The sequence below is a fragment of the Danio rerio genome, chromosome 15 (assembly GCF_049306965.1).
Source record: "Danio rerio strain Tuebingen ecotype United States chromosome 15, GRCz12tu, whole genome shotgun sequence".
In the NCBI taxonomy this organism is placed as follows: Eukaryota; Metazoa; Chordata; class Actinopteri; order Cypriniformes; family Danionidae; genus Danio; species Danio rerio.
The window spans coordinates 44,326,615-44,352,351 of NC_133190.1; the positions used below are offsets into that span (position 1 = coordinate 44,326,615).

General features: G+C 34.7%; 2 protein-coding genes across 2 annotated transcripts in view; one reads left to right on the forward strand and one right to left on the reverse strand.

The window, feature by feature from the left end:
• Nucleotides 1–25,737, reverse strand: part of LOC101884422 (uncharacterized) — a 119,313-nt gene that overhangs the window by 75,770 nt on the left and 17,806 nt on the right. The window contains exon 2 of the mRNA XM_073924032.1: nt 19,391–19,565. The gene's annotated coding sequence lies outside the window, so the exon portion shown is untranslated. The remainder of the gene's footprint in view (nt 1–19,390; nt 19,566–25,737) is intronic.
• Nucleotides 1–25,737, forward strand: part of clstn2b (calsyntenin 2b) — a 111,649-nt gene that overhangs the window by 68,191 nt on the left and 17,721 nt on the right. Inside the window, exons 9-11 of the mRNA XM_693062.10 lie at nt 11,610–11,772; nt 16,737–16,903; nt 19,385–19,533. Of these exons, the coding sequence (XP_698154.5) occupies nt 11,610–11,772; nt 16,737–16,903; nt 19,385–19,533 (479 nt within the window). The remainder of the gene's footprint in view (nt 1–11,609; nt 11,773–16,736; nt 16,904–19,384; nt 19,534–25,737) is intronic.

Here is a 25,737-nt window from a genome sequence, read left to right on the forward strand (position 1 = left end):
GAATGATATAGATGATATAAGGTTAGAACAACCGAGCAAAAGAATGATGAACTAATAGACCAAACATCAGACACAGCTATAATGACAGATTTATTGAATGACTGAGACAAACAGAATGGCAGATACGAAAAAGAATGAAAGACAGAACGATGGATAAATAGAACAACAAAGAAAAAGGATAAAAAGACAAAGAGAAGAAAGAGAAGAAAGAGAAACAAAAAGAGAATAAGGAACGGATAGACGGAACAACAAACAGAACCAAGGATGGACTGACAGAATGATTGATGGATGGATGGATGTACGGACAGATGGATGGACAGAACGACAAACGAATGGATGGACAGAACGATTTAATGAATGTATGGACAGAACGAAATAAACAGATTGACAGACAGAACGACACACGAATGGATGGACAGAACGACATAAACAGATGTATGGAAAGAACGACAAACGGATTTATGGATAGAACGAAATAAACGGATGGACAGACAGAATGACAAACGGATGCATGGACAGAACGACAAATGGAAGAATGAAAAGGAAAGGCAGGACAACAGATATATTGAATTACAGAACAATTGATAGATAAACAAGACAGACAGACAGAACAACAAATAAATAGAACAGAAAAGCAGATAGATAAATAGAATGAAAAACAAAGGGAAGATGAAAAGACCGACAGAAAGGTAAGATAGAAGAACAGATAGAGAAACAGAACACGAGAGAATAAAATGACAGAACAGATAATTATAAAGGTGGTACAACAACGATAGAACAACAGAATGACAGACAGAACGAAATATAGATAGAACGATAGAACAACAGAATGAAACAACGATACATAGATAGAAGGATAGAACAACAGAATGACAGACAGAACGAAATATAGATAGAACGATAGAACAACAGAATGAAAGAACGATACATAGATAGAAGGATAGAACAACAGAATGACAGATAGAACAAAATATAGATAGAACGATAGAACAACAGAATGAAAGAACGATACATAGACAGAAGGATAGAACAACAGAATGACAGAGAATGATATATAGAATCATAGAAAGATAGATTTAAGGATGGATGGATGGATGGATGGATGGATGGATGGATGGATGGATGGATGGATGGATGGATGGATGGATGGATGGATGGATGGATGGATGGATGGATGGATGGATAGATAGATAGATGACAGACTTTGAACAGACTGAATGATAGACGAACAGACACAGAAAGACCAGACAGTTTTGACAGACAGAATGATAGACGGACGGACAAATAGAATGATAGATGGAATGATTGATAAATAGACAGAAAATGATGGACGGATGTTTTTATGTTGTTAATTTGAAAAAAAAAAGGACTGGGTGTGTTTATATCACCCCAATATGACGGTCTATACACTATACTAATACACATGTCTGTGCAAACAGCATGAAAAGTAGATTTTTCACTATAGGTGCCCTTTAATGATTAATTTCCTCTTAAATCACAGCAGTTATAAACTGTAATGTCCTGTTGTGTGATCAGTGTTATGTAGATTCACAGGTCTGATGCAGGTTAATTGAATCCACTAACATCTCCAACATACACCAATCCTCCGGTTGGTCCATCATTAGCCATATATTTATGCAAATATCTGTGAAGATAAAGCGTCAGAGTGAGAAAGAAACAGAGCGAGAGAGAAAGAGAAAACAGCCAAGTCATTAAGAGTGTTTGTTTAGCAGTGAGTTTTCACAGACAACCAAACACACCCGCAGGAAGACTTCATTATCTGAGAGAACAAACACACAAATGCGGCGACACACAAAAGCTAAGGGTGCGCTGAAAGAACAAGCGCACCAAAGACCACTTAAAAACCCATCAGAAAAAAATAGCAGGGGGGCTTTAAAACATGAACTCCTCCAACAGGATTGGCCACAGAGGACATGAAAAGTCCCGCTGCCTTAAACCAACAAACAAACAAACAAAAGCTCAACATCAGAGCATTAAACTGCACAGCAGACTGGAGCTCAAGGGCGGAGAATTGGATGTGTGGGGTGAGGGGGACTTATACAACTTTTTCATTGGGGCGGTTGTGTTGAGGTTTTCTTTGAGCAACATACATATATAAAAGCAGAAATGTAAGATCCAGGGACGGAGTGGGACTCCTTTTTAGCTCTGGAGTTTTAAGCCCTAGACCGGCCCACCTCAGTCGCCGACTGACTATATTAAAATAACGTTACTTCCAATTCAGTTTCTAATGACACTAACACGTCTTTTTAAGGACACAGTTGCTTTAGAACTTCAAATGTTTTTCATAAATATGAGAACATTCATTCTTTATTGATATCTAGTCCTTTGTAACACACACACAAAAAATTTACCCCTAATCAATCAATATAAAAAAAATAAAAAAAAATAATTAACAAAACAAATAAAACAGACATTTTTGAATGATGATACGGCCATAACATGAACATGAAGCTGTGGTACTTTTTCCTTTAGAACGTTCATTACCATAACTGTATATTTGCCTTTGACATGCGCAGCATTAGAAGATGCAAAGAAAGATTCCACAGACATTTTAAGCATCAAAGAGACTTTTCTCCCCCCGTGGAGAATGAGCTCTTGGAGATTCACTCCACCCTCAAATGAATCCCATAATGTAGTTTCATGAATGTATAAATGCATTACATAGAATATACCAGGTTGAGGGTCCATTGGCCCGAGGGAGAACATTTTTGGTCTTTGCACGTCTCAGACACTTCAAAGAACATGAGTGATCTTTTTATATCTCTCCTAAAGGCTTTTTCTTTCCTCTTCCCGCAGAGAGTTCTCTAATTAAATTAGCTTCTTTTTTTCCAAATCTAAGACTTTAATTTAATTAGTAAGATGATGGCGTTGTGTTTCTATTATGAAATGGATATTAAAAGATATGCATATTAATGCAAATGTGAGGTTTTCTTGGACTAGCGCTGAGTGTTGGCTCATGCAGATAGCAAATAAGAGGCAGAGATACCTCAAATATTTTCATGCAGGTTTATATTCTTGAAGAGACAGCTCTTGTGTCTCAACATATTCATAACCTCAAAAAACCTCAAAGATTGTACCTTCTCAAAAGCACGAACAATAAGTACTTGTGAACTGTTGTTAAAATGGATTTTAAAAAAGACAAAGAGGCGATTCACACAGATGTAAGATCCACAATAGCCATTTTCAAATGTCCAGTGAGCTTGGCTTTTGAGCAAGTGAGAGACCGAAAAAAAAGCTGTCTCTCTACCTCCGTCTTACTTGCCCTCTCGCTCACTCGCTCTTTGATAAATTGCCTTGCCATTAAGTGGACTTTGGCTTAGTGTGGCTATAAGTCTTTTACCAGCTCTATCGATTGAGTGCTGTGCGTTTACTGAACACACACAGAGAAAATATCACAGAACGACGATCTGCTCTCCGGGGATTTGCTGGACACACACTGTTTCTGTTCTGCCGTCCACGTGTTTGAGGAACAAATCATTTTGCTAGATATTCATCAAAATCACTAACCACAGTAATATACAAGCTATTTGTCAAATAACAGTAATTAAATGGCTAAATTTGGATTAAGATTATTGCATGCCACAACTGCTTTCCACCAGCCACTCTCATACACACACACACACACACACACACACACACACACACACACACACACACACACACACACACACACACACACACACACACACACACACACACACACACAGAAAAATCAATGTCTGTCCAGAGACAGAGAGAGAGAGAGAAGCAGAGGAGAAGAAAACTGTATGAAATTCAGGACGAATAGCAATATAAAGTATAAAGTAGAAATTTTATAAAAGAAAAAGAAATCAATTTATTCATAATAAACACACACACACAGCCTGTTTGCACAGAGAGAAGTAATCAATTAAAATAAATACAGAAAATAACACACACTCTGGCAGAATCTCATAGCATTTTATCAATAAAGAAATGATTTATCAATATTTATATACAGTTGTTACGATTTATTAAGTTGTCTAGGGAGAGTAAATGTAACATTGAAAAGAAAAATTGTTGAAATTTTGAAGGTTGTAAGTTTTCTTTTATATTTTGCTTGAAATTGTATTATCTTTCAATTTCTAAATTTTTGGTCAATATAATATTATTTTAATAAATATATCTGTTTAGTAAAAAAAAAAAAAAAAAAAAAAAAAAAAATATATATATATATATATATATATATATATATATATATATATATATATATATATATATATATATATATATATATATATATATATTTATATATGTTTAATACATTTATTTTGTTTAAATGCACCAAAATATATTCTATATTCACAAAGAAACAGATAAAAAATGTTCATTTTCAAAATGGAGTGTACTCAATTATGCAGAACACTGTATATTGTTGTGAGGCACTGCTAAATGGTTGTTAGGATGTAGGAGTATTTGCAACTCTTTTCTCATCAACATTTTAAACATTGTGATTATTACTATATTTATGTTTTATTTTATATATATTCCCTCTTAATTGTCATTACTGTGTTGTAAAACACGCATATAAACACTAATCGGCCACTTTATTAGGTACGCCTTACTAGTACTGGGTTGGACCCACTTTTGCTTTAGAACTGCCTTTATCCTTTAATGTCACTGATTCAACAAAGTACTGGAAATATTCCTCAGAGATTTTCCTTTATATTGACATGATGGCATCACGCAGTTGCAGCAGATTTGTCAGCTGCACATCCATGATGCCAATTTCACGTTCCACCACATCCCAAAGGTGCTCTATTGTATTGAGATCTGGTGACTTTGGAGGCCATTTGAGTACAGTGAACTCATTGTCATGTTCAAGAAAACAGTCCGAGATGATTCGCGCTTTATGACATGGTGTGTTATCCTGCTAGAAGTAGCCATCAGAAGATGCTGTGGTCATAAAGGGATGGACATGGTCAGCAACAATACTCAGGTCAGGCTGTGGCATTGACATGATGCGCAATTGGTACTAATGGGCCCAAAGTGTGCCAAGAAAATATCACGCACACCATTACACCACCACCACCAGTCTGAAGGCAGGATGGATCCATGCTCTCATGTTGTTGACATCAAATTTTGACCCGACCATCCGAATGTCGCAGCAGAAAAGGGGACTCATTAGACCAGGCAACGTTTCTCCAGTCTTCTATTGTCCAATTTTGGTGAGCCTGTGTGAATTGTAGCCTCAGTTTGCTGTTTTAAGCTGACAGGAGGGACACCCGGTGCGGTCTTTTGCTGCTGTAGCCCATCTGCCTCAAGGTTGAGCGTGTTGAGTGTTTAGAGATGCTCTTCTGCAGACCTCAGTTGTAACGAGTGGTTATTTGAGTGACTGTTGCCTTTCTATCAGCTGGACTGGCTCTGACCTCAACAGGGCATTTGCCCCCCCAGAACTGCTGCTCACTGGATATTTTCTCTTTTTCAGACCATTCTCTGTAATCCCTAAATTTAGTTGTGTGTGAAAATCCCAGTAGTTCAGCAGTTTCTAAAATACTCAGACCAGCCCATCTGGCACCAACAACCATGCCACTTTAAAAGTTACTTAAATCACCTTTCTTCCCCAATCTGATGCTCGGTTTGAACTGAGTTTACTTGACTTACAGTATTAGGTATTTAAGTAGACATTTAAAAACAATGGTATTGTGGTTCTAAAAATTAATATTAATGTCACAAATATATTTATTTTAGTGTCAGATACTGAGCAAACTAGTCACGCCGGAAAAAATCATCCATATGAAGAGCCCATAGTGTTTGTTTTAAAGACAAAACTCAGCCATATGTACCAACAAGCACACATTTCTCTGTTCTCAAAAAGTACACCAGGGCACATGTTAAAATACACACAAATAAAAAATGACCTCATTTTATATTCTCAGCTACAGTTTTTGCTATAGTATCTCCTATATCCCCTCTCTGCAAATATTACTCTAAACAAGAGGAGCTGTGGAGAGAAAGGCATTGTGAAAAGGGACAAATGAGGACTTTAGGGGGGGGAAACTTCAATTTGGTTGCAGAGAGTCAGACAGTGAAGGGAAGTGAGAGGAAGAAGACGGATGGCGAGATTTCGGTGGAGATGGTTTGGTGTGAGGCTGTAACCATCAGTTCCACTCGACTCCACGACCCAGACAAACACACACAGACACATAAACAGGCGCGGTGTGTGACAGAGCGAGCAGAAAGCGTCTGCTAGTGTGTTTTTGAGTGGCAGCAGTCCAAACCAGCCAAACGCAGACAGATAATCCCTCATCACTGGCATACAGCACATCACAACACACAAACAAAACACTACATGACAGCCAGGTGACAAGAGAGATGTTTGCTTTAAACAATACACTAGTTTGGTAAGGAGAGCACACTGTAAAAATATGCTAATTAACAGTTTCCCTATTATGTTTTTCACTTTAAACTATAAAAAATGTCAATAAAAGCCTCTTTTTGATACTTTTCAAGATAGAAAGAAAGAAGAAAAAGATCAATATTTCATAATGTGATTCAAGAGCATAAATAAATGGGGAAAAATAAAAAATGAAGACACGAATCACAAAAGACTGCTAATTTACTGACATCAATAGCCCAACATACACATCAACAAGAGTCACATCACAGCATGTGCAATGTCCAGTCATACTTATAGTTGATACAATAGTTTGTCATAACAAATTTTATCCATAATATAGTGAAAGTTTATCACTTGCGTGTTTTAAGACCTGTGAGTGTTATTAAGCGCTTCAAGTAGAGCTGCACGATTCTGGCTAAAATGAGAATCGCGATTTTTTTGCCTAAAATAAAGATCACGATTTTCTCACGATTCTGTACATGTAAAATAAAGGTATGGTTAAAAACAAACATATGGCACAACATCGATCATAATATTATGTGTAGGTCTACTGGTTTTTATAAATAATTCTATTCTACTTATAATAATTCTGATGTTGAATTATTATGTTTGAGATATATGCTTGCAATCTGTCATGTTAGACAATTTTATTCACTGGTAAAATCAGACATTTGCCATTATCAGATTATATTCAACAATATAGGCTAGAGTAGTTATACTGACATTGTAAACATTTATTTTCATGCACAACTGTGAGTTCGCTATGAAAGAAAAAAACATCAAACGCTTGCCGTAATCATAACTCTTAAATGTGTTATGATCATTTAAATGAAGTGCACACTTTCGGTTTCATTCTGACTGCTAAGTGCTTGTTCATACTTCGCGCGCGGCTCCCAAACAATCACTCTGTGCCACAAACTGAATATTGTTTACAACTGTATTACCTGTTACTTACAACATATGCAGGTTCTGTTCACTAAAGACGAGTGCGCGTCTATCATTAAGTCGACACGCAAGTAGTGTGATTTCCCGGCCGCATAAACATCATTATATGAATACAAAAATGAGATTTTAGATGAATTATACCTAATGAATACATTATGTGACTCATTGAAGATCATTTGGAGGTGTCAATATCACTGAGCAACGTATGTGAAACAATGAAAAGACTCGTGCAGCCGCCTTTTCTTCTCAGCTGAACTTGGAAATATGATTGGCAGAGTCGTAGAAATGCTGGATTAAGATCATCTAGACTGGGTCGAATCGAGATCGTGATCTTTTAATGATTAATTGTGCAGCTCTAACTTCAAGACAGCTAAAAAGCACTAGAAAAATACAACGTTTGTAGCTTTAGATCAGGGGCTCCCAAACTTCAGCCTGCAACCCCCCAAAAAAACAATGCCAGCGACTCGCCCCCTCCCCCCCCACAAATTCCTTGGAGGTGGTTATAAATATACAAATGCTGCATACACAACAATAGGCCTATATAAACACATGCATATTGACAACACAAATGTGTGCAACAGTCTAACAGCCATATCATTTCTATAGTCATTTATTCATTTGTTTGGTTTAATATTAACCTCAGCTTAAGTGACTAGTGGGCAAAATGTTTACAGCACAAGACTGACGACTTTTTGATTTAATTTTGTAGACCACCACTCAGAGATCATTCTCATTTTTCAGTTGTGGCCTGTATTTATTTTTAATGATCGCCATAAAGGTATCAGAAAGCTTAACCTGGTGCTATGTTGTTTCCCAACTATTATTCCCCTCTGATTTTGGGAATCATAGAGTTATGGTAGGGTTTAGGGGTAGGGAATAGATATGGTTCACATTTTTGAATAAAAATGATGATCCAGGATCAACATAGATGTTAATCCAGGATCGTATTGTACTTGGCAAAATCATGATGATAAAAATATTAAACCTGTTTACAGTTATTCTCAATCGCTTTGGTGCATTTCTCACAACACTATTTACATTTGCACAACAGGTCATGCATTTCTCAAAACAATTAGTCATTTGTGCACATCCTAGTAGCAGTTTCTCATTCCTTTCAGCAAATTGCAAATGCTTTCGGACATGCATCAATTGCTCTCATACAACTCTCTGCTGTTTATAACATTATCATTTGCTTATGTCATGTCAGTCAAAATTAACTAAACTTGTAAATGCTGAATAGTCATTGCAAATAAAACAAATAGTCTTCATTTCATTACTTTAGTCATTACATACAAAAATGTTGAACTAGTTGTCAAAATGTCAGAATGATTTAGTTTCATGAATGATTTACCGACCTGTGTATGTATGTTGGTTCAGTTCCAATATGTTCTGCAATATTGTGTACAGTTGTGCACAGCTCTACCCAAAGAAAGTTTATGTTTGTTGTAAATAAGGGTGTGTTTATTCTTCTGCACAATGCTGTAAAAAAATTCTAATTGTAAAGAGCAAATGCAGAAAAAATGTGAAACATACATATTCGGTGTCTTGTACTAGATACACTCACTAAATGCAGTGATGTCTAACTGTACTGTAGTTTTCAATTGGCTGTGCTAATAGTATATAGTACTATCTTGAGCATTTTCACGAAGTTTTACCAAAATCTGACTTTTTTTGCATTGAAAAAATTTACAAAGTGAACTGACATAATGAAAACATGAGTCATGATAGACAAAAGTCATTTGACTATCTTGTTCATAAACAATGGTGTCAGGACTTTTCATTTTGATGATACTGACTCTTTGATTGACATGAATACTTGCTTTTGAAGAATGAACTATCCATTTTGAGCATGTGACGCGCTTTTGCAGGTTATCAGCTAGGTTTTGCAGTTTGTACTAATTGTTTTGAGAAATGCATTAACTGTTGTGAGAAACGCACCAAAGAGACTGAGAAAAACTGTAAATGGCTACCGAAGTAAAACTACATGTCCTACCACAGAAAAACAAAAACATTGAGGAAATAAGACTTTAAAAATGTGCATTGTGCTTAAACAATTGATAAACAATGACTAAAAATTATACTTTGAATGTTTTCTTTCTATTAGACTGAAAAAAAGCTCTTGATTTATGAAAACCCAAAAACAAGCTCAAAAATGAATGGAGTATAATTAAACTGGTTTTGCCTGTAGTGTCTCACCTTATAAAATAAACAAATATACAAAAATAACAAATAAATCAAACCACTGACCTTACCTAATAATCAGATTATCAATTGAATTATCACCCTAGCAAACACAGCAACCACACAACAACACACTGGCCACCACTCACTACCAACAAACAACACTCACATTTCCTCAGAAGATGTAAGACAACAACACACTGGCAACCACTCATAACCAACAAACAACACTCACATTTCCTCAGAAGATGTAAGACAACAACACACTGGCAACCACTCATAACCAACAAACAACACTCACATTTCCTCAGAAGATGTAAGACAACAACACACTGGCAACCACTCATAACCAACAAACAACACTCACATTTCCTCAGAAGATGTAAGACAACAACACACTGGCAACCACTCATAACCAACAAACAACACTCACATTTCCTCAGAAGATGTAAGACAACAACACACTGGCAACCACTCACTACCAACAAACACCACTTGCATTTCCACAGAAGATGTAGCTTCCTCTGCTTCAGGCTTTCTGTTATAAAGGCTGTGTTTTGAGTTTGGACCCTCATTCTTTCACAGCCTCCTGTCATCAATCTCTGGACTCTGAACATCCACTCACTTCTACACCTACCTCACTTCTCTTTCTTAAGATGAGCATCAATGGGATTGTGTGGGAAGAAATGTGTCTTGGAGAATGGGAGCCTGGAGGAAAGATATAAGAAGATTTAAGGAGAAAGAAAGAGAGAAGCAGAAGGGATGAGGAACGAAAGTAATCATCAGAGGAGATGTTAGCGGAGTACTGCATGTTCAGTCATATTTATGGACTCCAAAACCTAGTGAACTGTGTGTCTCGATTTTTAAAGGCAAAAGATTTGGCTTTCAATAATTCTTTTTATTTTTTTGGACTGTAATAAGGCAGGATTGCATGTACAAAATGCACTGCAAACAATGGAATAAAATTATTAAAAAATAATTTCAAATGGTAATTTTTAATTATTAAAAGGTCACCTATGATGAAAATCATCTTTTGTAAGCTGTTTGGACAGCACGGTGTGTAGTATAGTGTGTCCACTAGGCATGGGATGATGATGGTTTTTAAGGTATACCGTGGTTTGGAAAAGTCAAGGTTTTAAGAGCGCCCACATTTTCTGTAATACCAGTTCCTAAGGTATATGTGTAAGGTTTTTATTTATTTATTATTTTTTTTAATTAATTAATTTTTGTTTTTTAGGACAACCGTATCTCCTGCAGAAAAGATATCCAAAGATGCCATTTTAAAATGAAGACAGCAGAATTCAATGATTAATTTTCATTATTTAGCCTGACATGTTTAGTGCTCCAAAATATGTAAAATCTTTCACAAAATAAAACACCATAAAGACTAATAGTTTTGTTTAATTTCTGAAGATTTGTAAGTTTTTTTTCTCTCTCTCTCTCTACATCCATTGCTGTGTCTTTTTGTAGGTCGTATAGGTTTTGTATATCGCCATTTTCTCTTGTTTCATGCTGTATTTTACATTTTGCACAGATTATTGTTTCATGATGGGTTTGTCTGTCTGTTCTTTGTTTTTCTGTCTGCAAAAATTAAAATAACTAAATATTTTTAAACAAATATCTTATTAAAAAATACAATATATTGTTTTCAAAGAGAAAATTTGTGTTGTTTTTTTAATCCAGACCTTTCAAATAACTTATTTTAGAGCAGTAATCCTAATACCGTGAAACCGTGATATTTATATCCAAGGTTATACCATCAAAATCTTACACCGGCCCATGCCAAGTGTTCACACTCGTATTGGGCTGATAGAAACACAATAAGCCTCTTTATTATTTCCTGATGCTAAAATAGGATCCAAATCTCTCCCATTTTGAGGCCCACAGCAACGTGACGTAGGAGTGTGATCTGTAGATGTTCTGAATAGTTTTAATTGTCACTGTTTTGTGTGTGTATTTTGATGAACTATATACTGCTTAATCTTGGCCAGGACGCTCTTGTGAAGGATTTTTTTTAATTCTTAATGTGCTTTTTCCTACTAAAATAAAGGCTATAATAATAATAATAATTAATCAAATTTGTGTGAAATTCTCTTTCTGTCAGATCTGTGATAAGGAGTGGCATTATTACGTCCTGAGCGTTGACTTTCCAGTGGTGACTCTGTATGTGGATGGCGTGACGTACGAGCCGTATCTGGTAACAGACGACTGGCCCATTCACTCCTCTCAGATCGACGTGCAGCTCACAGTTGGAGCCTGCTGGCAAGGTGGGTGTGACTAATGTGTGCTGTGGGTGTGGCCAATGTGCATGTGGCCTTAGAATCAACATAAAAAAGAAGTTGCAATCTCAGTAGGGCACAGGTTGCCGCAGCTCTGCAGTTTAGTTCCAACCCTAATTAAACACACCTGATCAAACTAATAGAGTCCTTTGGGCTTGCTTGAAACCTACATGTAAGTGCGTTAAAGCATAGAACTAAACTGTGCAAGGCAGCGGCCCTCCAGAAACTGAGTTTAACACCCCTGCAATAGGCGTACATGAAAAACTTTTAATTTTCAGTAACCCAGTAAAAGTCCTTCCAGTGTACTGTATACGTTTTAAAATTGCCACATTTAAGGTCTGTCTGTTAAACTCAATGATCTTTACTGCCTGATTTATATACATGATATAAAGTGGGTCTCAGAATCTACAAGAAGTGCTGCATTAAATTAAATTTTTCCATGCCATGTCTTTAAAATATGAAAAGGTATTTTACCCCAGTATTTTACCCTGCCAATTCTGACGGTGCGTGTGCGTGTAAATGGCTTTTAATCTTATTTTATACTTGAACGACTAAATGAATGCTGAAGTCTATTTAACTGATTACATTTAACTACATTACCACATCGATGACACTTGGCGATCAGTAGGAGATTAGGGAACCGTATAAAATTGAAAATGGCACATTAACGATTCACGAGCAGTGTATCTGGAAAAACACTAACTGTGCATATAACCTTATTGGTCACCATCTCCTACTGACCGCTAAGTGTCTTTTTCTTTTAACCTAAAAGATGGATATTTGTTGTGAAATAAGATATAGCTTTACTAACCAACGAGAAGACATGCCTGGGCAGTGTTTGTACTAATTCCTTCATAGAAAGAACAGCAAGAAAGGAGAAATTTAGGGATTCGTGCTGAATGGTAGCTTCATTCACCCATAACACATCTACAATATCTACAGGTCACGTAAATGAAAACTATCAGTTGTGTTTTCTTCCCTTTTGTGATGTATATGCAAGTGAATCTGCTTCTTAAATGAAAAAAGATAAAAAGCAGGGCATTACTTTTTTTTGCATGTCACTGCAAAAAAGTGATTTTTTTTTTCAAGCGAGTCAACCATTGCTTTTAAAGGGATTATTTGAGGCAACAGGTTAACACTTAATAAAGTAAAGGAACAATATGTATACTACAAAATATTTATTTAAACTTAATTCCAAGTTACATTAGGTTTACACAGTTTTCAGTCACTTTTAAGGCAACAGGTTTACTCACTTGAAGCAATTAGCCTTTTACACTAAATGGGGAATTGATTGAGTGGTTGGACTTTTGTGGCTTGTTATCCGCTTGTTAAGTGTGACGTCACGCCAATCGGCTTCCGGGTCCAAGCTCTCTATTCAAATGTATGGGGAGACGTGAAGTGGCAAGTATAAATGTTTACAAAGCGATTTAATACTTTCGAAAATTACGATCGCAATATACATGTCCATGCCTAATATCTGATGCCCAGAAAGTCATTCATTTTTTTTTTAATTGTTAAAATTTTGGTATATGTGATGCAGCAAGCCCAGAGATTGTTGTGTACACTATGACTTTATGTAAAGTTAACTTTAATGCGTGATATGAATTAAAACTGATCATAAACAAATAACATCTCAACTCAAATGAGTGGCGGCTTGGACCCGGAAACAGTATTACATACGTCACCAACATGTCACCACCTAACAAGCGGATTGGTGGATCTCATGTGAGTGGTAGGTTGATCCAGCCCATGTGACAGTAAACACCAATCAGAAAAGAGTTTTAAGTGAGAGGAGAAGTTATTTTTAAGATTATGAGGAGGTTAAATGTTCTTTTTCGTAAAAATTTTAAAGTTTCTAGAAAATTTGGCCTACATTTTAAAATTGAAAACGATTACATTACCTTATGTTTGCTGTTTGTTCAACCTACTTATTTAAAATGAGCTGAACTAACACAATTATTGTTTTTGTTTTTTTTGGGTGGGGACAACTCCATTGTTTTATGTTTAATCCAATTAAATTTGTATAAACTAATGTGTTAACTTAATTCCTTCATGTTGTCCCAATACAAATTGATTGTGTGGAACTCAGCATGTTTTGCAGTAATCTATGAAGGATATTTGCCATCAAACCTGCAGAAATTCTATATCAATGAACAGACAGTTATGAAAAATGTTGAAATATGCAAAACTTCCAGCTAATCACAGCAGTGGGCATATATCTCTTATAATAGATGAATATTTAAAAATAAATATGTAAAAATTCAGATGAGAAGGTCAAAACAGGACAGAAATAGACTAATCTGAATATGTATAAGTAGTCCAATTTTGATAAGTGAAACTCAGAGGATAGCACTAAATAAACAGAAAAGCCAGTTCATGACCCCTTATAAAAAACTTTGTGGCAGGAGAAATCATTTATAATAAAAAATGCAATATTTCATTAATAATTAAGCGCTGTAGTGGCTGTTTTTCACACGGTTATTCTTTGTTTCGGTGTTGCAGTTTCTATGACTTCTAAATTTCTTTGGTCAGAAATCAGAGCACAGTTATAACGAGCTGACCTGTGGACCTGCCTATGCTCTCCTTCTGTGTCCATGTGCTTCTTTATATCATAATGATAGAAATACAAGAGTAAGATGACTAAAAAGAGCATTTTAGTGCATTGTGGGTGAAAAATAAAAGAAATTGTGTTTCTGAGAGCTGACTGGACATTTGCTTTTTTGGTGCTTGAGGGGTATAAATGTTTCTCATGATTCGGTTCAAATCAATCTAAGCTCATTTTTATGCATTGATTATAATTGACATTATAAGATTTAGGTTTTAATGCTGCAATTAGCTAACTGGATTTTTTAGAAAACGCTAGACTTCTTATGTTGCGTGGATTATATTTGTGGAAAAATCCAACAATACATTTAATTTTATGCCAAAAAAACATGATTAGAATATTAAGTAAAGATTAAGTAAACAAATTGTCAATTTCCATAACAGAACATCATTTTTGATTAGTAATACTATTGATAAAAACGTGTCGCAGTAGGTAGTGCTGTCGCCTCACAGCAAGAAGGTTGCTGGTTCGAGCCTCGGCTAGGTCAGTTGGCGCACAGTTCCCCCACAGTCCAAAGACATGCGGTACAGGTGAATTGGGTAAACTCATTGTCCGTAGTGTATGAGTGTGAATGAGTGTGTATGGATGTTTCCTAGAGATGGGTTGCTGCTGGAAGGGCATCCGCTGCGTAAAACATATGCTGGATGAGTTGCCATTTCATTCCGCTGTGGCGACCCCAAATTAATAAAGGGACTAAGCTGAAAAGAAAATTAATTAATAAATTTTCTCAATATTTGTTTTTTTTACAGATTGCAGATTTTCAAAAAGTTTTGTCTCTGCTAAATTATATCCTACATCCTAACAAACTAAACATCAATGGAAAGCTTAATCATTTCCAAAAATGCACACTTATGACTGCTTTTGAGGTTCAGAGTATCATATAAATAGTAATCTATAATAAAATAAAAATATAATAAAAATAAATAAATAATTTTAATAAAAACTAAAAATAAAAACTCTAATAGGGCTGCACGATATTAGAAAAATCTGTCATTGCGATATTTTGTTTTCCTGCTTATTTATATATATATATATATATATATATATATATATATATATATATATATATATATATATATATATATATATATATATATATATATATATATATATACCGATATGATTATAATTTCACCAAATGAATTGAACAGCTCAATTTGAAAAGATTTCATTCATTTACATAGATTGGGATGGTCAAGTTTTTTCTTTGCAGAGCATTTACATAAATTATAATAAAAACAGCACATATAAATACAACAGAGCAAAGAGAAAAGTTATTAGTGCTTTTCTGAAGAGTATTTATGTACAGAAATTGAACAATCAAACATAAAATAATATGGTAGTCATTGCATAAATGTTTTAATAATAATAAATAATATTTATTAAATAATAAATAATAATAAAATTGTATATCTTTTCACCTTTAATAAATAATCTGATCTGTAATGTGACTATTGTGGATAAACACATGCAATGCTCAAACAATATATTGTGCAGCTCTAAAATCTAATACAAATTATTAATAAATGCTACAATAGTACATCAAATATACCACCTACATTGTATATAACAGACTCATTTTTAAATGTCTGCACACAGCCTTTAACACAAACAACACTATGTACAGTGCTGGGGGGAAAGTGAGTGCATTCAACCTAAACTTTGACATTAACAAATAGGTCAGTTCTTGTTTGTTTGGTCCTATATCGCTATTCTCCAGAAACATGAACACTATGGCTCTATCAACACATTGATCTGTTTGTCTGGGAATCCTGACGGGGTTGAAGTGCCTCAACCAATATTACAGTCACAGATTTGTCCCCAAACTATAGCAATATAAACTCACATGAACAAACAGTCCTGATACACAATAGTATGTCATCCCCAAAAGCTCAAAATCTCATCTTGAGGTCACGAAAACACTCAGAGAGGCTTCAATACACACAAACACATCTCATATCTAGCAGACAAATGCAAGTAATCACTCATGATTAAGTTACATCATTGCAGCAATTTAAAGTGACCCTTTATGCCATTTCAAATTTCCTAATTTGTTTTGAAAGACACCTATGTCTTTAAATCCATTAAGGACAAAAACAATACAGTTTTCTCAGAATATTAATTACAGAATCAGCTCTTTCTTTAATGTCTCAAACTGTTGGTTCAAGGATCTGGTCCCTCTAAACCCCTGCCTTTCTAAGAGTCTACTCTGCTCTGATTGGTCAGATCTGGGCCTAATCTATTGTGATTTCATTGCTTTTTGTGCACAAGCATTGATTAACATTATAAGATCAGTAGGATTTGACAGCTCTGGCTCACAGCAGGTGTGTGTTTGTGTTGTGTACAGGTGGAGAGGTCTCTAAAGCAAAGTTTTCACAGTATTTTCGAGGCAGTTTGTCTGGACTGACGATACGACCGGGAAAAATCGAAAGCCAGAAGATCATCTCCTGCCTACAGGCCTGCAAAGAAGGACTAGACATCACATCTCTGGAAAACCTCGGACAGAGAATCAAGGTTTCACAAACACGCATACACAAAAACTTGTATATATGGTTTACGGGGACTCTTCATAGTCGTAATGTATTTTATACTATTAAACCTGCTTATTATATGGCCTTACCATAAGTATAGCCCTAAACCCAACCCTCACAGAAAACATGAGACCAATTTTGAATGTCAAAAAACCCTGTTAAGTATGCAAAACCAACTATTGCTATTGGAAGCTGTTTGGGCAGATTGTGTGGATGTGTTCTGGTTGTAAGTATAGTGTGTTCACAGTCATATTAGAGTCATATAAACACAACAAGCCTCTTTTTTTATTTCTTGACATTAAAATAGGGTCCAAATCCCAGAGATTTTGGGACCCACCGCAACATGACGTGAAATGGATGATACAAGAAATGCATCTCAAGCGATAATATCTTAAGCTTATCCCACTTTTTCTTGATCCAACTGCTGTGATTTTATTTTCATTATGGTTAACTGCATTAATGTCAGTATACAGCTCTTCAAATGACATCCCGCAAGGCATGAGCCTCACAGAAATTGTTCACATATTATATCTTTTGTGTGCTCAAGCTTGTTATTTCAATTGGAGATACTCCATTTGACATGGATTTGGTCCCCACAATGTTAGGAATACAAATGTCTGCACACACATATTCTAGCTTTATAAAACTAGTTTCAAGTCTCTACATAATGAATATGAATGAATGAACTGCACTTGAAGATAATGGCAAAAATAAAAAAAACTTTACTAGTTGTTCAAGGACGCAAATTGGACAAATGCATACAGCCTATAGCAACCATAAAGCAGGTTCACCATCATTTAAAAAGAGTGGAAACTGACTTTTTTTTTTTTTTTAGGAAGAGCACAGAAAGAGATGGAGAAAAGCAGAGAGACGAGACTTAAGGAGAGATATTTCTGAGTGCACATTTTCCATTTTCTGCTTTGCTTTCCTCTGTTCTGTGCTTTTGTACTGAAGAAGCTCTAGGGAAGACTTGTGGATCAAATGAAAGCAGGTTTTACAGACAGACGACAGCTTTTCTGATCATCTCCAAGCTCAAAGCCAGAATCTGCTCCATTCAAACCCCAGTTCAGAACGGCTTTTTAATTCCTGCCGTATTTATTACAATGCAACTTTTAAATTTGAATTAAAATGGAGTGAAATTCAAAGAGATCGCTGTAGGTTTATTTCAGAATGATGCATTGCATTTTCACTGAATTACATAAGAATTTACTAGTTAATATACAAAATAATACTAGTATTTTTTTTTAATAATGTGAACCGCTATTCTAACGTGTAGTTTTTAATATTTAGATTTTGTACATATTGTTCTATTAGTAATCAGGTGTTCTTGTATTTTCATTTGTTTTTTAAATTGTTATCATTTATTAGCTTCATTTTATCATCATTTCAGCCACTTCAATACATCTATAAGTAAAACTATAGATGTAAAAACAGAGTATTTATTTGACAACTGAAATAAAATCCAATTCAGTTAAATGCATTTCTTGCAGCTAAAAATATTTATACACACACACACACACACACACAAAATTCGGTGCAAATGTATGGTGTCAATGTTTTACTAACTATTCTATTTGATTTACCTGTGATTTAAGTCACACAAGAAGCAATTTCACATCTGTCACATCCATAACGGAGAGACGTCACATTCAAAATGACACTTTTAAATATTGTTCACATTAGAAATTAGAATTTAAACTACAATAAAACCAATAATTTTTGTTTTATAGAGAACCAACTTATATCATTTTGATTAGCATTGTTTCTTTTGGGTTGTGCAGTTTAATTCACAGATATATATATATATAAATAAATAAATAAATAAATATATATATATATATATATATATATATATATATATATATATATATATATATATATATATATATATATATATATATATATATATATATATATATATATATATGTGTGTGTGTGTGTGTGTGCGTGTGTTTGTGTGTGTGTGTGTGTGTGTGTGTGTGTGTGTGTTTCATTAAAGGTTGTATTTATGTATATCTATATAATTGTAATATGTAAAAATGTATACAATTGTTAATGGTTTATTTTTTTGTTTACTATAAAAACCTTTCAAATACATTTCTACATCATTTTTAAAACCTTAAAAAAGATTTTAAAAATTACAATTCATTAATAAATGGGTCATTGAAAAAACTCAACAATATAATGAGTTCAGTCATATAATACAGGATTCAACGATATAGTTTACTTGTTAAAATATTTACATACACTTTTTTACAAAATTAGTCTACATTTTCCCTGTAAAAATTAAATAATAATAATAAAAACATTCTAATAAAAATTACTTAACCTTAACTGTTATCATTATATTTCAATGCAGGACGTGACTATGTAATCTGATATAAATTTCCCACAGCTCTGCTTCAAGCACACACAAGCTTTAACAGTGCTACATCTTTATTTTTGCTCTGTCTCTGTGTGTCAGTTTCACCTGAATCCGGCTCAGTCTGTGCTGGTGATGGAGGCTGAGGATCTGGAGCAGATGAACGGCGCGCTGAGGAAAGTTTCCTACATCAACTCTCGGCAGTTTCCTACTATGGGCTCTCGTCACCTCCGCATTTCCACCGCAGTGCAGTAAGATCACACACATTCATAACACATCCGCTCTGAAACGAAGAAAAAACAAAATGCAATGTGATGCCAATCACTTTCATCTGCGATCACCTAGCTCTTCACTTTCATCCGCCAAATTTACCGGAAACTTACATTTAAGGAAATTACTGTAATTTAATATCCGTTATTTTACAGTATAGTTCTGTAATTTAACGGCCATTATTTAACTTTTTTTCTGGCACCCCAGCTGCCAGATTATTACTTTAAACAATGATTGATCTTGGGAGTTTTGGAAACTGATATCCAAAACAGTAATAATAAATTACTACATTATTTGCAGCTAAATTTTTGCTAGACAAGCGCTTCTTTAGTGTCTAGTTCAAATCTCTAACCTCAAGAATGAGCAATACTAACCCTTTTTGTGACCTTTTCTGTACTCATCTAATTTATATTCCACGCTTAGGGAGATATAATATTTATGTAGAGACAGAAAAATGGAGAGGGAATGATGGAGAGAATTGTTTTTTGGGAGCAAAAGCTCAGCCACTGGCGCCCCGTTATTATTCAAAGCAAAGCATGAATATGCATAAGCCCCAGAGGATTATGACCCCGCCCCTATGAGATTTGAGCATATGCAGTGGGCGAAGGTTGTTTTTTATTAATTTTTTGGCAAGAGCAACAGGGAATCCGCATAACACATAAGCACACACAGGATAGGCAATTATATAAGTGTTATATTAACAAGAAAGAAATTGAAATCATGTCTATCTCCTTACTTAGATCCTGCAGATCACAGCCTTATATTAAGACACAGCCATATGTTGGGCTTGACGTGATTAGTAACATGTTAATTTGCCAAATTGATTTACACCATTCATTTACACTTACTTTTTCAAAGGTGATGAGCATAGCACAGCAAACACATAACTCTGTATAACGATTAACACAGATATGCAACCGATATCATAATCGACTATAGAGCATTTTGTGGGACGTAAGCTAAAACTATCGTCCCGACGTATTTCCTGTTTTACATTTTCGATTTCTATAGCTTCTGAGAATCCAAAGAGCCACATATTGATAAATAATGTTATGATAGCTGTTTTAACATGAAGTTATGATTGAAGTGCTTCTTGTTACAGTTACGAAATAGTTTGACAACAAGCAGGAAATGTTATTGGGCTAATAACAAGTTCAACACCACATTGATCTATATTATATCATACACATTGTGTTTAATAAATTTATAATGCCCATTTTCATATTACCTATCTCCAATCTAAAATGAATCAATTAAAATGCTAAATTAAATGATAATTTAGTTTATATGACGGGCAATATGTGATAAAACTTATTGTTATTAGGGTTACACGATGGCTGCGTCCGAAACCGCATACTTCCATACTATATAGTACGCTAAAATCAGTATGCGAGCCGAGTAGTATGTCTGAATTCATAGAATTCGAAAATCAGTAGGCGAGAAGTACCCGGATGACTTACCACTTCCGGTGAGATTCTGAAGTGCGCATCCCATGCACGCTGCGCTATCCCATAATGCCCCGTGAGAGAATTCATGAATGGAAGTGAGGCGACGCAACTGACGCAGGTAGGTCATGTGACCATGACAAAATGGCGGATGTAGTACGTCTGAATTTCATTCATACTTTTCACATTCATACTGTATAGAATGTACTTTTCTAACGGCCGAGTAGTATGTTTAAATTCAAATGCAGTATCTACTGAGTAGTAGGCGGCTTTGGACGCAGCCAATTCAGCACCGATATGGAAATGTGAACTTTCACAACAGTCACATCACAGGATCTGCAATGTTAAGTCTGGATGAAGTTTTATCATTTGCATGCAGTTTTGAGGCCTGAAGATTTTAAAAGCATAAGAAATTTTACCGTTTCTACTTTTTAATATAGATTTTTTTTTATTAAATTGTTTTTTTAATTCAATTACTAAAGCTAAATACTGTCAGACCCGGAAAACGATAAGACACTGTTCCTGTTGCATCTTTTTCGTTATTGGATTTACCTGTGATTTTAATTAGTTTATTAGATTTTATGCTGACGCACAACATCCCAATCAATCTAAAATGATTAATTCTTTGCAAATAGAGATGTTTAAGTCATCTGGTGTTCATATAACAATATATAAATCGCAGTATAACAAAATATCGCAATGTTACATTTTTTCAATATCGTGCAGCCCTAATTATTAATATTATTATTATTATTATTATTATTATTATTATTATTATTATTATTATTATTATTATTATTAATTTTAATAGTAATTATAATTATTGTTGTTTTATTTTGTATTATTTTTATTTATTTATTTTTCATGCATTTATTTTTCATTATTTAATACTGTAATGAATAAAAATAAATAAATTAATTACAAAATTGTCCAAAATAATATTAAATAAGAAAAATTCAAATTAAATGATCAAATTTGTTCATTTTTAAAGCAAAACATAGAACCATGTGTCACACTTAATGATACATTTGAGGCTCATGAAATCACCTTAAAGGTAGAGGAATGCTGCACATCATCTGGCACTTTCACTGACTACGTTTACATGAACAGCAATACTCCAGTTATAATGTTAAGACAACACTGTAAAATAATTAGTAAAATAACCAATGTTAAACTACAAAAATTTCACTAAACTAAAAATTCTGGTAAATTTCTGTAATTTAACGCCCATTTTTTTCCCGGCACCCCAGCTGCTGGAATAAAAACATAAAATTAGGGATATTTTTACAGTGAATTCTCAGATTATAAGTTTACCATGTAAACTTTTTGCATTTTTGATTACCTTAAAAAGGATCGCAGACACCCGTGTCATGAAATGCATGAAATTAGTTTTTTTTCTTTCCAATCGGCATGCAGTATCAAATTCCATTAAAACAACACTCTTCCACCAGTCCTTACTTCATATTCTCATCCAATACCCGAGTTTGTCACTGGACATGAACAATAACTAATAATAATAAAAATAATAATAATAAATATTCTAGCAATTAATTTGTGTGTTATGAACACATGAACTGATTAAATTGTAAATTTTGTGTAATAAAAGTTTGATTACAGAAAATATTCTAGTCAGTATTGGTAGCATATTACCATCATCGAATGAAATTTTTACAAATTAATGATATTTAATAATTAACAGTTTATTTCTTTGGACTTTTAATGTAATAAAATGCCTGCACCAATAAAATAAATAATGTGTAATGTAATCATTTGTACACATTCAAATAAAGGGTATATACATTATATTTCTGATTAATTGTATTAATATCATTGAAAAAAACTAAACATTTTTTATGACTAAATATAATTGCAAAGATAAATTACGATCTTCATAGTCCTAAAACAAAATAAATTAATCACCCAGTCCTACATGCATAATTTCCAACATTACATGTGCTAAATGTCACATTTACTGTAAAAATATTACATTTTAAACACCAAAAAAAAAAAAATCTAAATATGTTAATGCAATCTAAAATGTAACAAAACAGGATCAACAAAAAGCATGCATAAATATTCAACACTGAACAATAAAGTCTCCCTTAAAGCCATGCTGGAATCTGCTCCTGTACCTAAACAGATGTGAGGCAAACATCCAGGTTTACTGAACGCCAGAATCCCATCCTTCATTATTCAACTCAACTGCCGTTTCATCAGGGAAAATCCATGCAAGCGTTCGGATTACAATTAACATTCAAATAGAGCTAAAGACACCATACAGCACGTTTGTTTGGTCATGATTCAGTAGCCACCGATTCTGAAACAGTAAGTCACATCACACTGTGGCTTAAAGACCTATCATGCCCCTTTTTACAAGATGTAAAAAAAGTCTGGTGTCCCTAGAGTGTTTTTGTGTAGTATTTTGAGCTGAAACTTCACACAATGTTTTATAACTCTTTGAAACGGACCCTTTTAGGCTTTGATCCTAATTGTGCCATTTTATGACTGTTGCTTCAAATGCAAATTAGCTTTTCAAAAAAAGGCGGAGCTACAAATGTCTGTGTCAGCATAGGCTGCATTTACACTGCATGGTTCAAGTGACCCAATTCCAATTTTTTTTTTTTTACCCATGTGGCATAGATCGGATGTGGCCAATGTAAATATAGGAGAAAGAAAGAAAGAAAGAAAGAAAGAAAGAAAGAAAGAAAGAAAGACAGCAAAAGGAGCAATAAAAAGAAAGAAAGGAGCAAAATGAGCAAATGAAAGAAAGAAAGAAAGAAAGAAAGAAAGAAAGAAAGAAAGAAAGAAAGAAAGAAAGAAAGAAAGAAAGAAAGAAAGAAAGAAAGAAAAAGAAAGAACGAAAGAAAGACAGCAAAATGAGCAATAAAAAGAAAGAAAAAAAGAAAGGAGTAAAATTAACAAAAGAAAGAAAGCAAGCAAAATGAGCCAAAGAAAGAAAGAAGTCAAAGTAAACGGGAATCGTTGATGCTGATACCCCTGTGTGAATGGGTCGTCAAAGTAAACGGGAATCGTTGACGCTGATGCCCCTGTGTGAATGGGGCGTAAGGCAGAACAAATGACACTCGAGTTGAAAAACTATGAACTTCAGCAGACATTCGCGCGCGAATTAACCAATCAATAGCTTTCTCTTGTAGGGATTATGACATAGCGTTTGTTGTTGGTGTCCTGAGGGGACATCCTGTTGCTGACATCAGACCACAGTTCATCAAACTGGGCTCGTCTCAGTCAAAAAGACCACTGAAAGCTTCCATCATCCAGGTATAGTTTCTGGAGGTGTTGATGAAATCTCAGAGCTGGTGCACCCCTGAAAAGATCTAGTGGACTCAGACACGGCTCCAAAAGAATCGATGCTGTTTTTCAGCCTTCATAAAGCCTGTTTCACACAGTAATACCAGTAAATATCCGGAAAATTTCTGGAATGACTTTACCGGTAAATTAAAAAAAGCGCTGTTCACACAGGCGAGGATGTAATGAAATTTTTTTCGAAAAAGACCATTCACACATCCATTACAAAATACCGGTAAATTCTGATACCATTAACCAGAAATGAGCTGCGCTTGTGATTGTAAACATTTGACTACATCACAAACTCTATGGATTTATCAGTATCATGAACAACTTCGATGAAAACATATAGACAAACACTTTCACATGTCGAGATGTACATGATATGTGTGTGTGCTGGCGCTCACTCCTTCACTGGAACACGCAACACGTCCAGCAACTGGAAGAAGAGCTTGAAGGTAAACAAACAACGGCTTATCATAAGCATCTTATTGATATTTAATTACACAGTTGGCATTAAGAAGGAGCACAGAAACGTTATCTGACAAACATCTAGCAGCTAAATGTGTCTGGAAAAATATTCTAAGGCTTTTATTTTTATAAATCGCGCAGTGAATGCGTCTGACTGTTTTGATTGGCTAAAGTAGACGTCTCATGTCACCACAATCTAGACGTGCACATGCTCTTTCCGGCAATCTTCCTTCTGCATTCACACAGCGCAGCATTCTGGCAAATTACCAGTAATGTTACAACTTCTCTTTCTGGAAAATAGCCAGAACAAATTTACCTGTATTTTCAAAAAGGGCCTGTTCACACATACAGACCTTTACTGGAAAATTGCAATTTTCAGGAAAGGTCTGTATGTGTGAAAGGGGCTAAAGACGGCTATTCTCTCAATAAAATCCATGTTAGCCATTTAACAAGAACAATTAAACTAGAGCCACCGAGAATCCCTGCCCATGAGGTATATCCACATTTATTGTGAAGTGAATTTGACGCACGATTGAAGCAAATTTGATGTGCAAATGAAGCGAGTAAGTCAAAATGTTCACGTGTCTATTTGAACGTAAACAGGGATTTATTTGCGTGTTCCCCGTCTGGTGTGAACGCAGCCCTATTTTCAGCTGTCGGTAGGCACCTGTTCTTTTTTTCTTAATCATTGTGCCTTTGCCGTGTGGAGCGTAAATGCAGACATCAGATACGAGACACTTTTAAAGGATGCTGCAAGCGGGTCATCAAAAAAAAAAAATTTGATAAAGTCACAAAATCTGAATTGACCATCAAGGTCTACAGTGTAAATGCAGCCATAGTAATGTATAACCTGATTATGACATTCCGTAACACAACACTAGAGAAGATTAAAATGGAATGGATAGAAGAACTAAGAATTAATATTTCTGAAAAAACTTGGGATAAAGCAGTTACAATTATAAA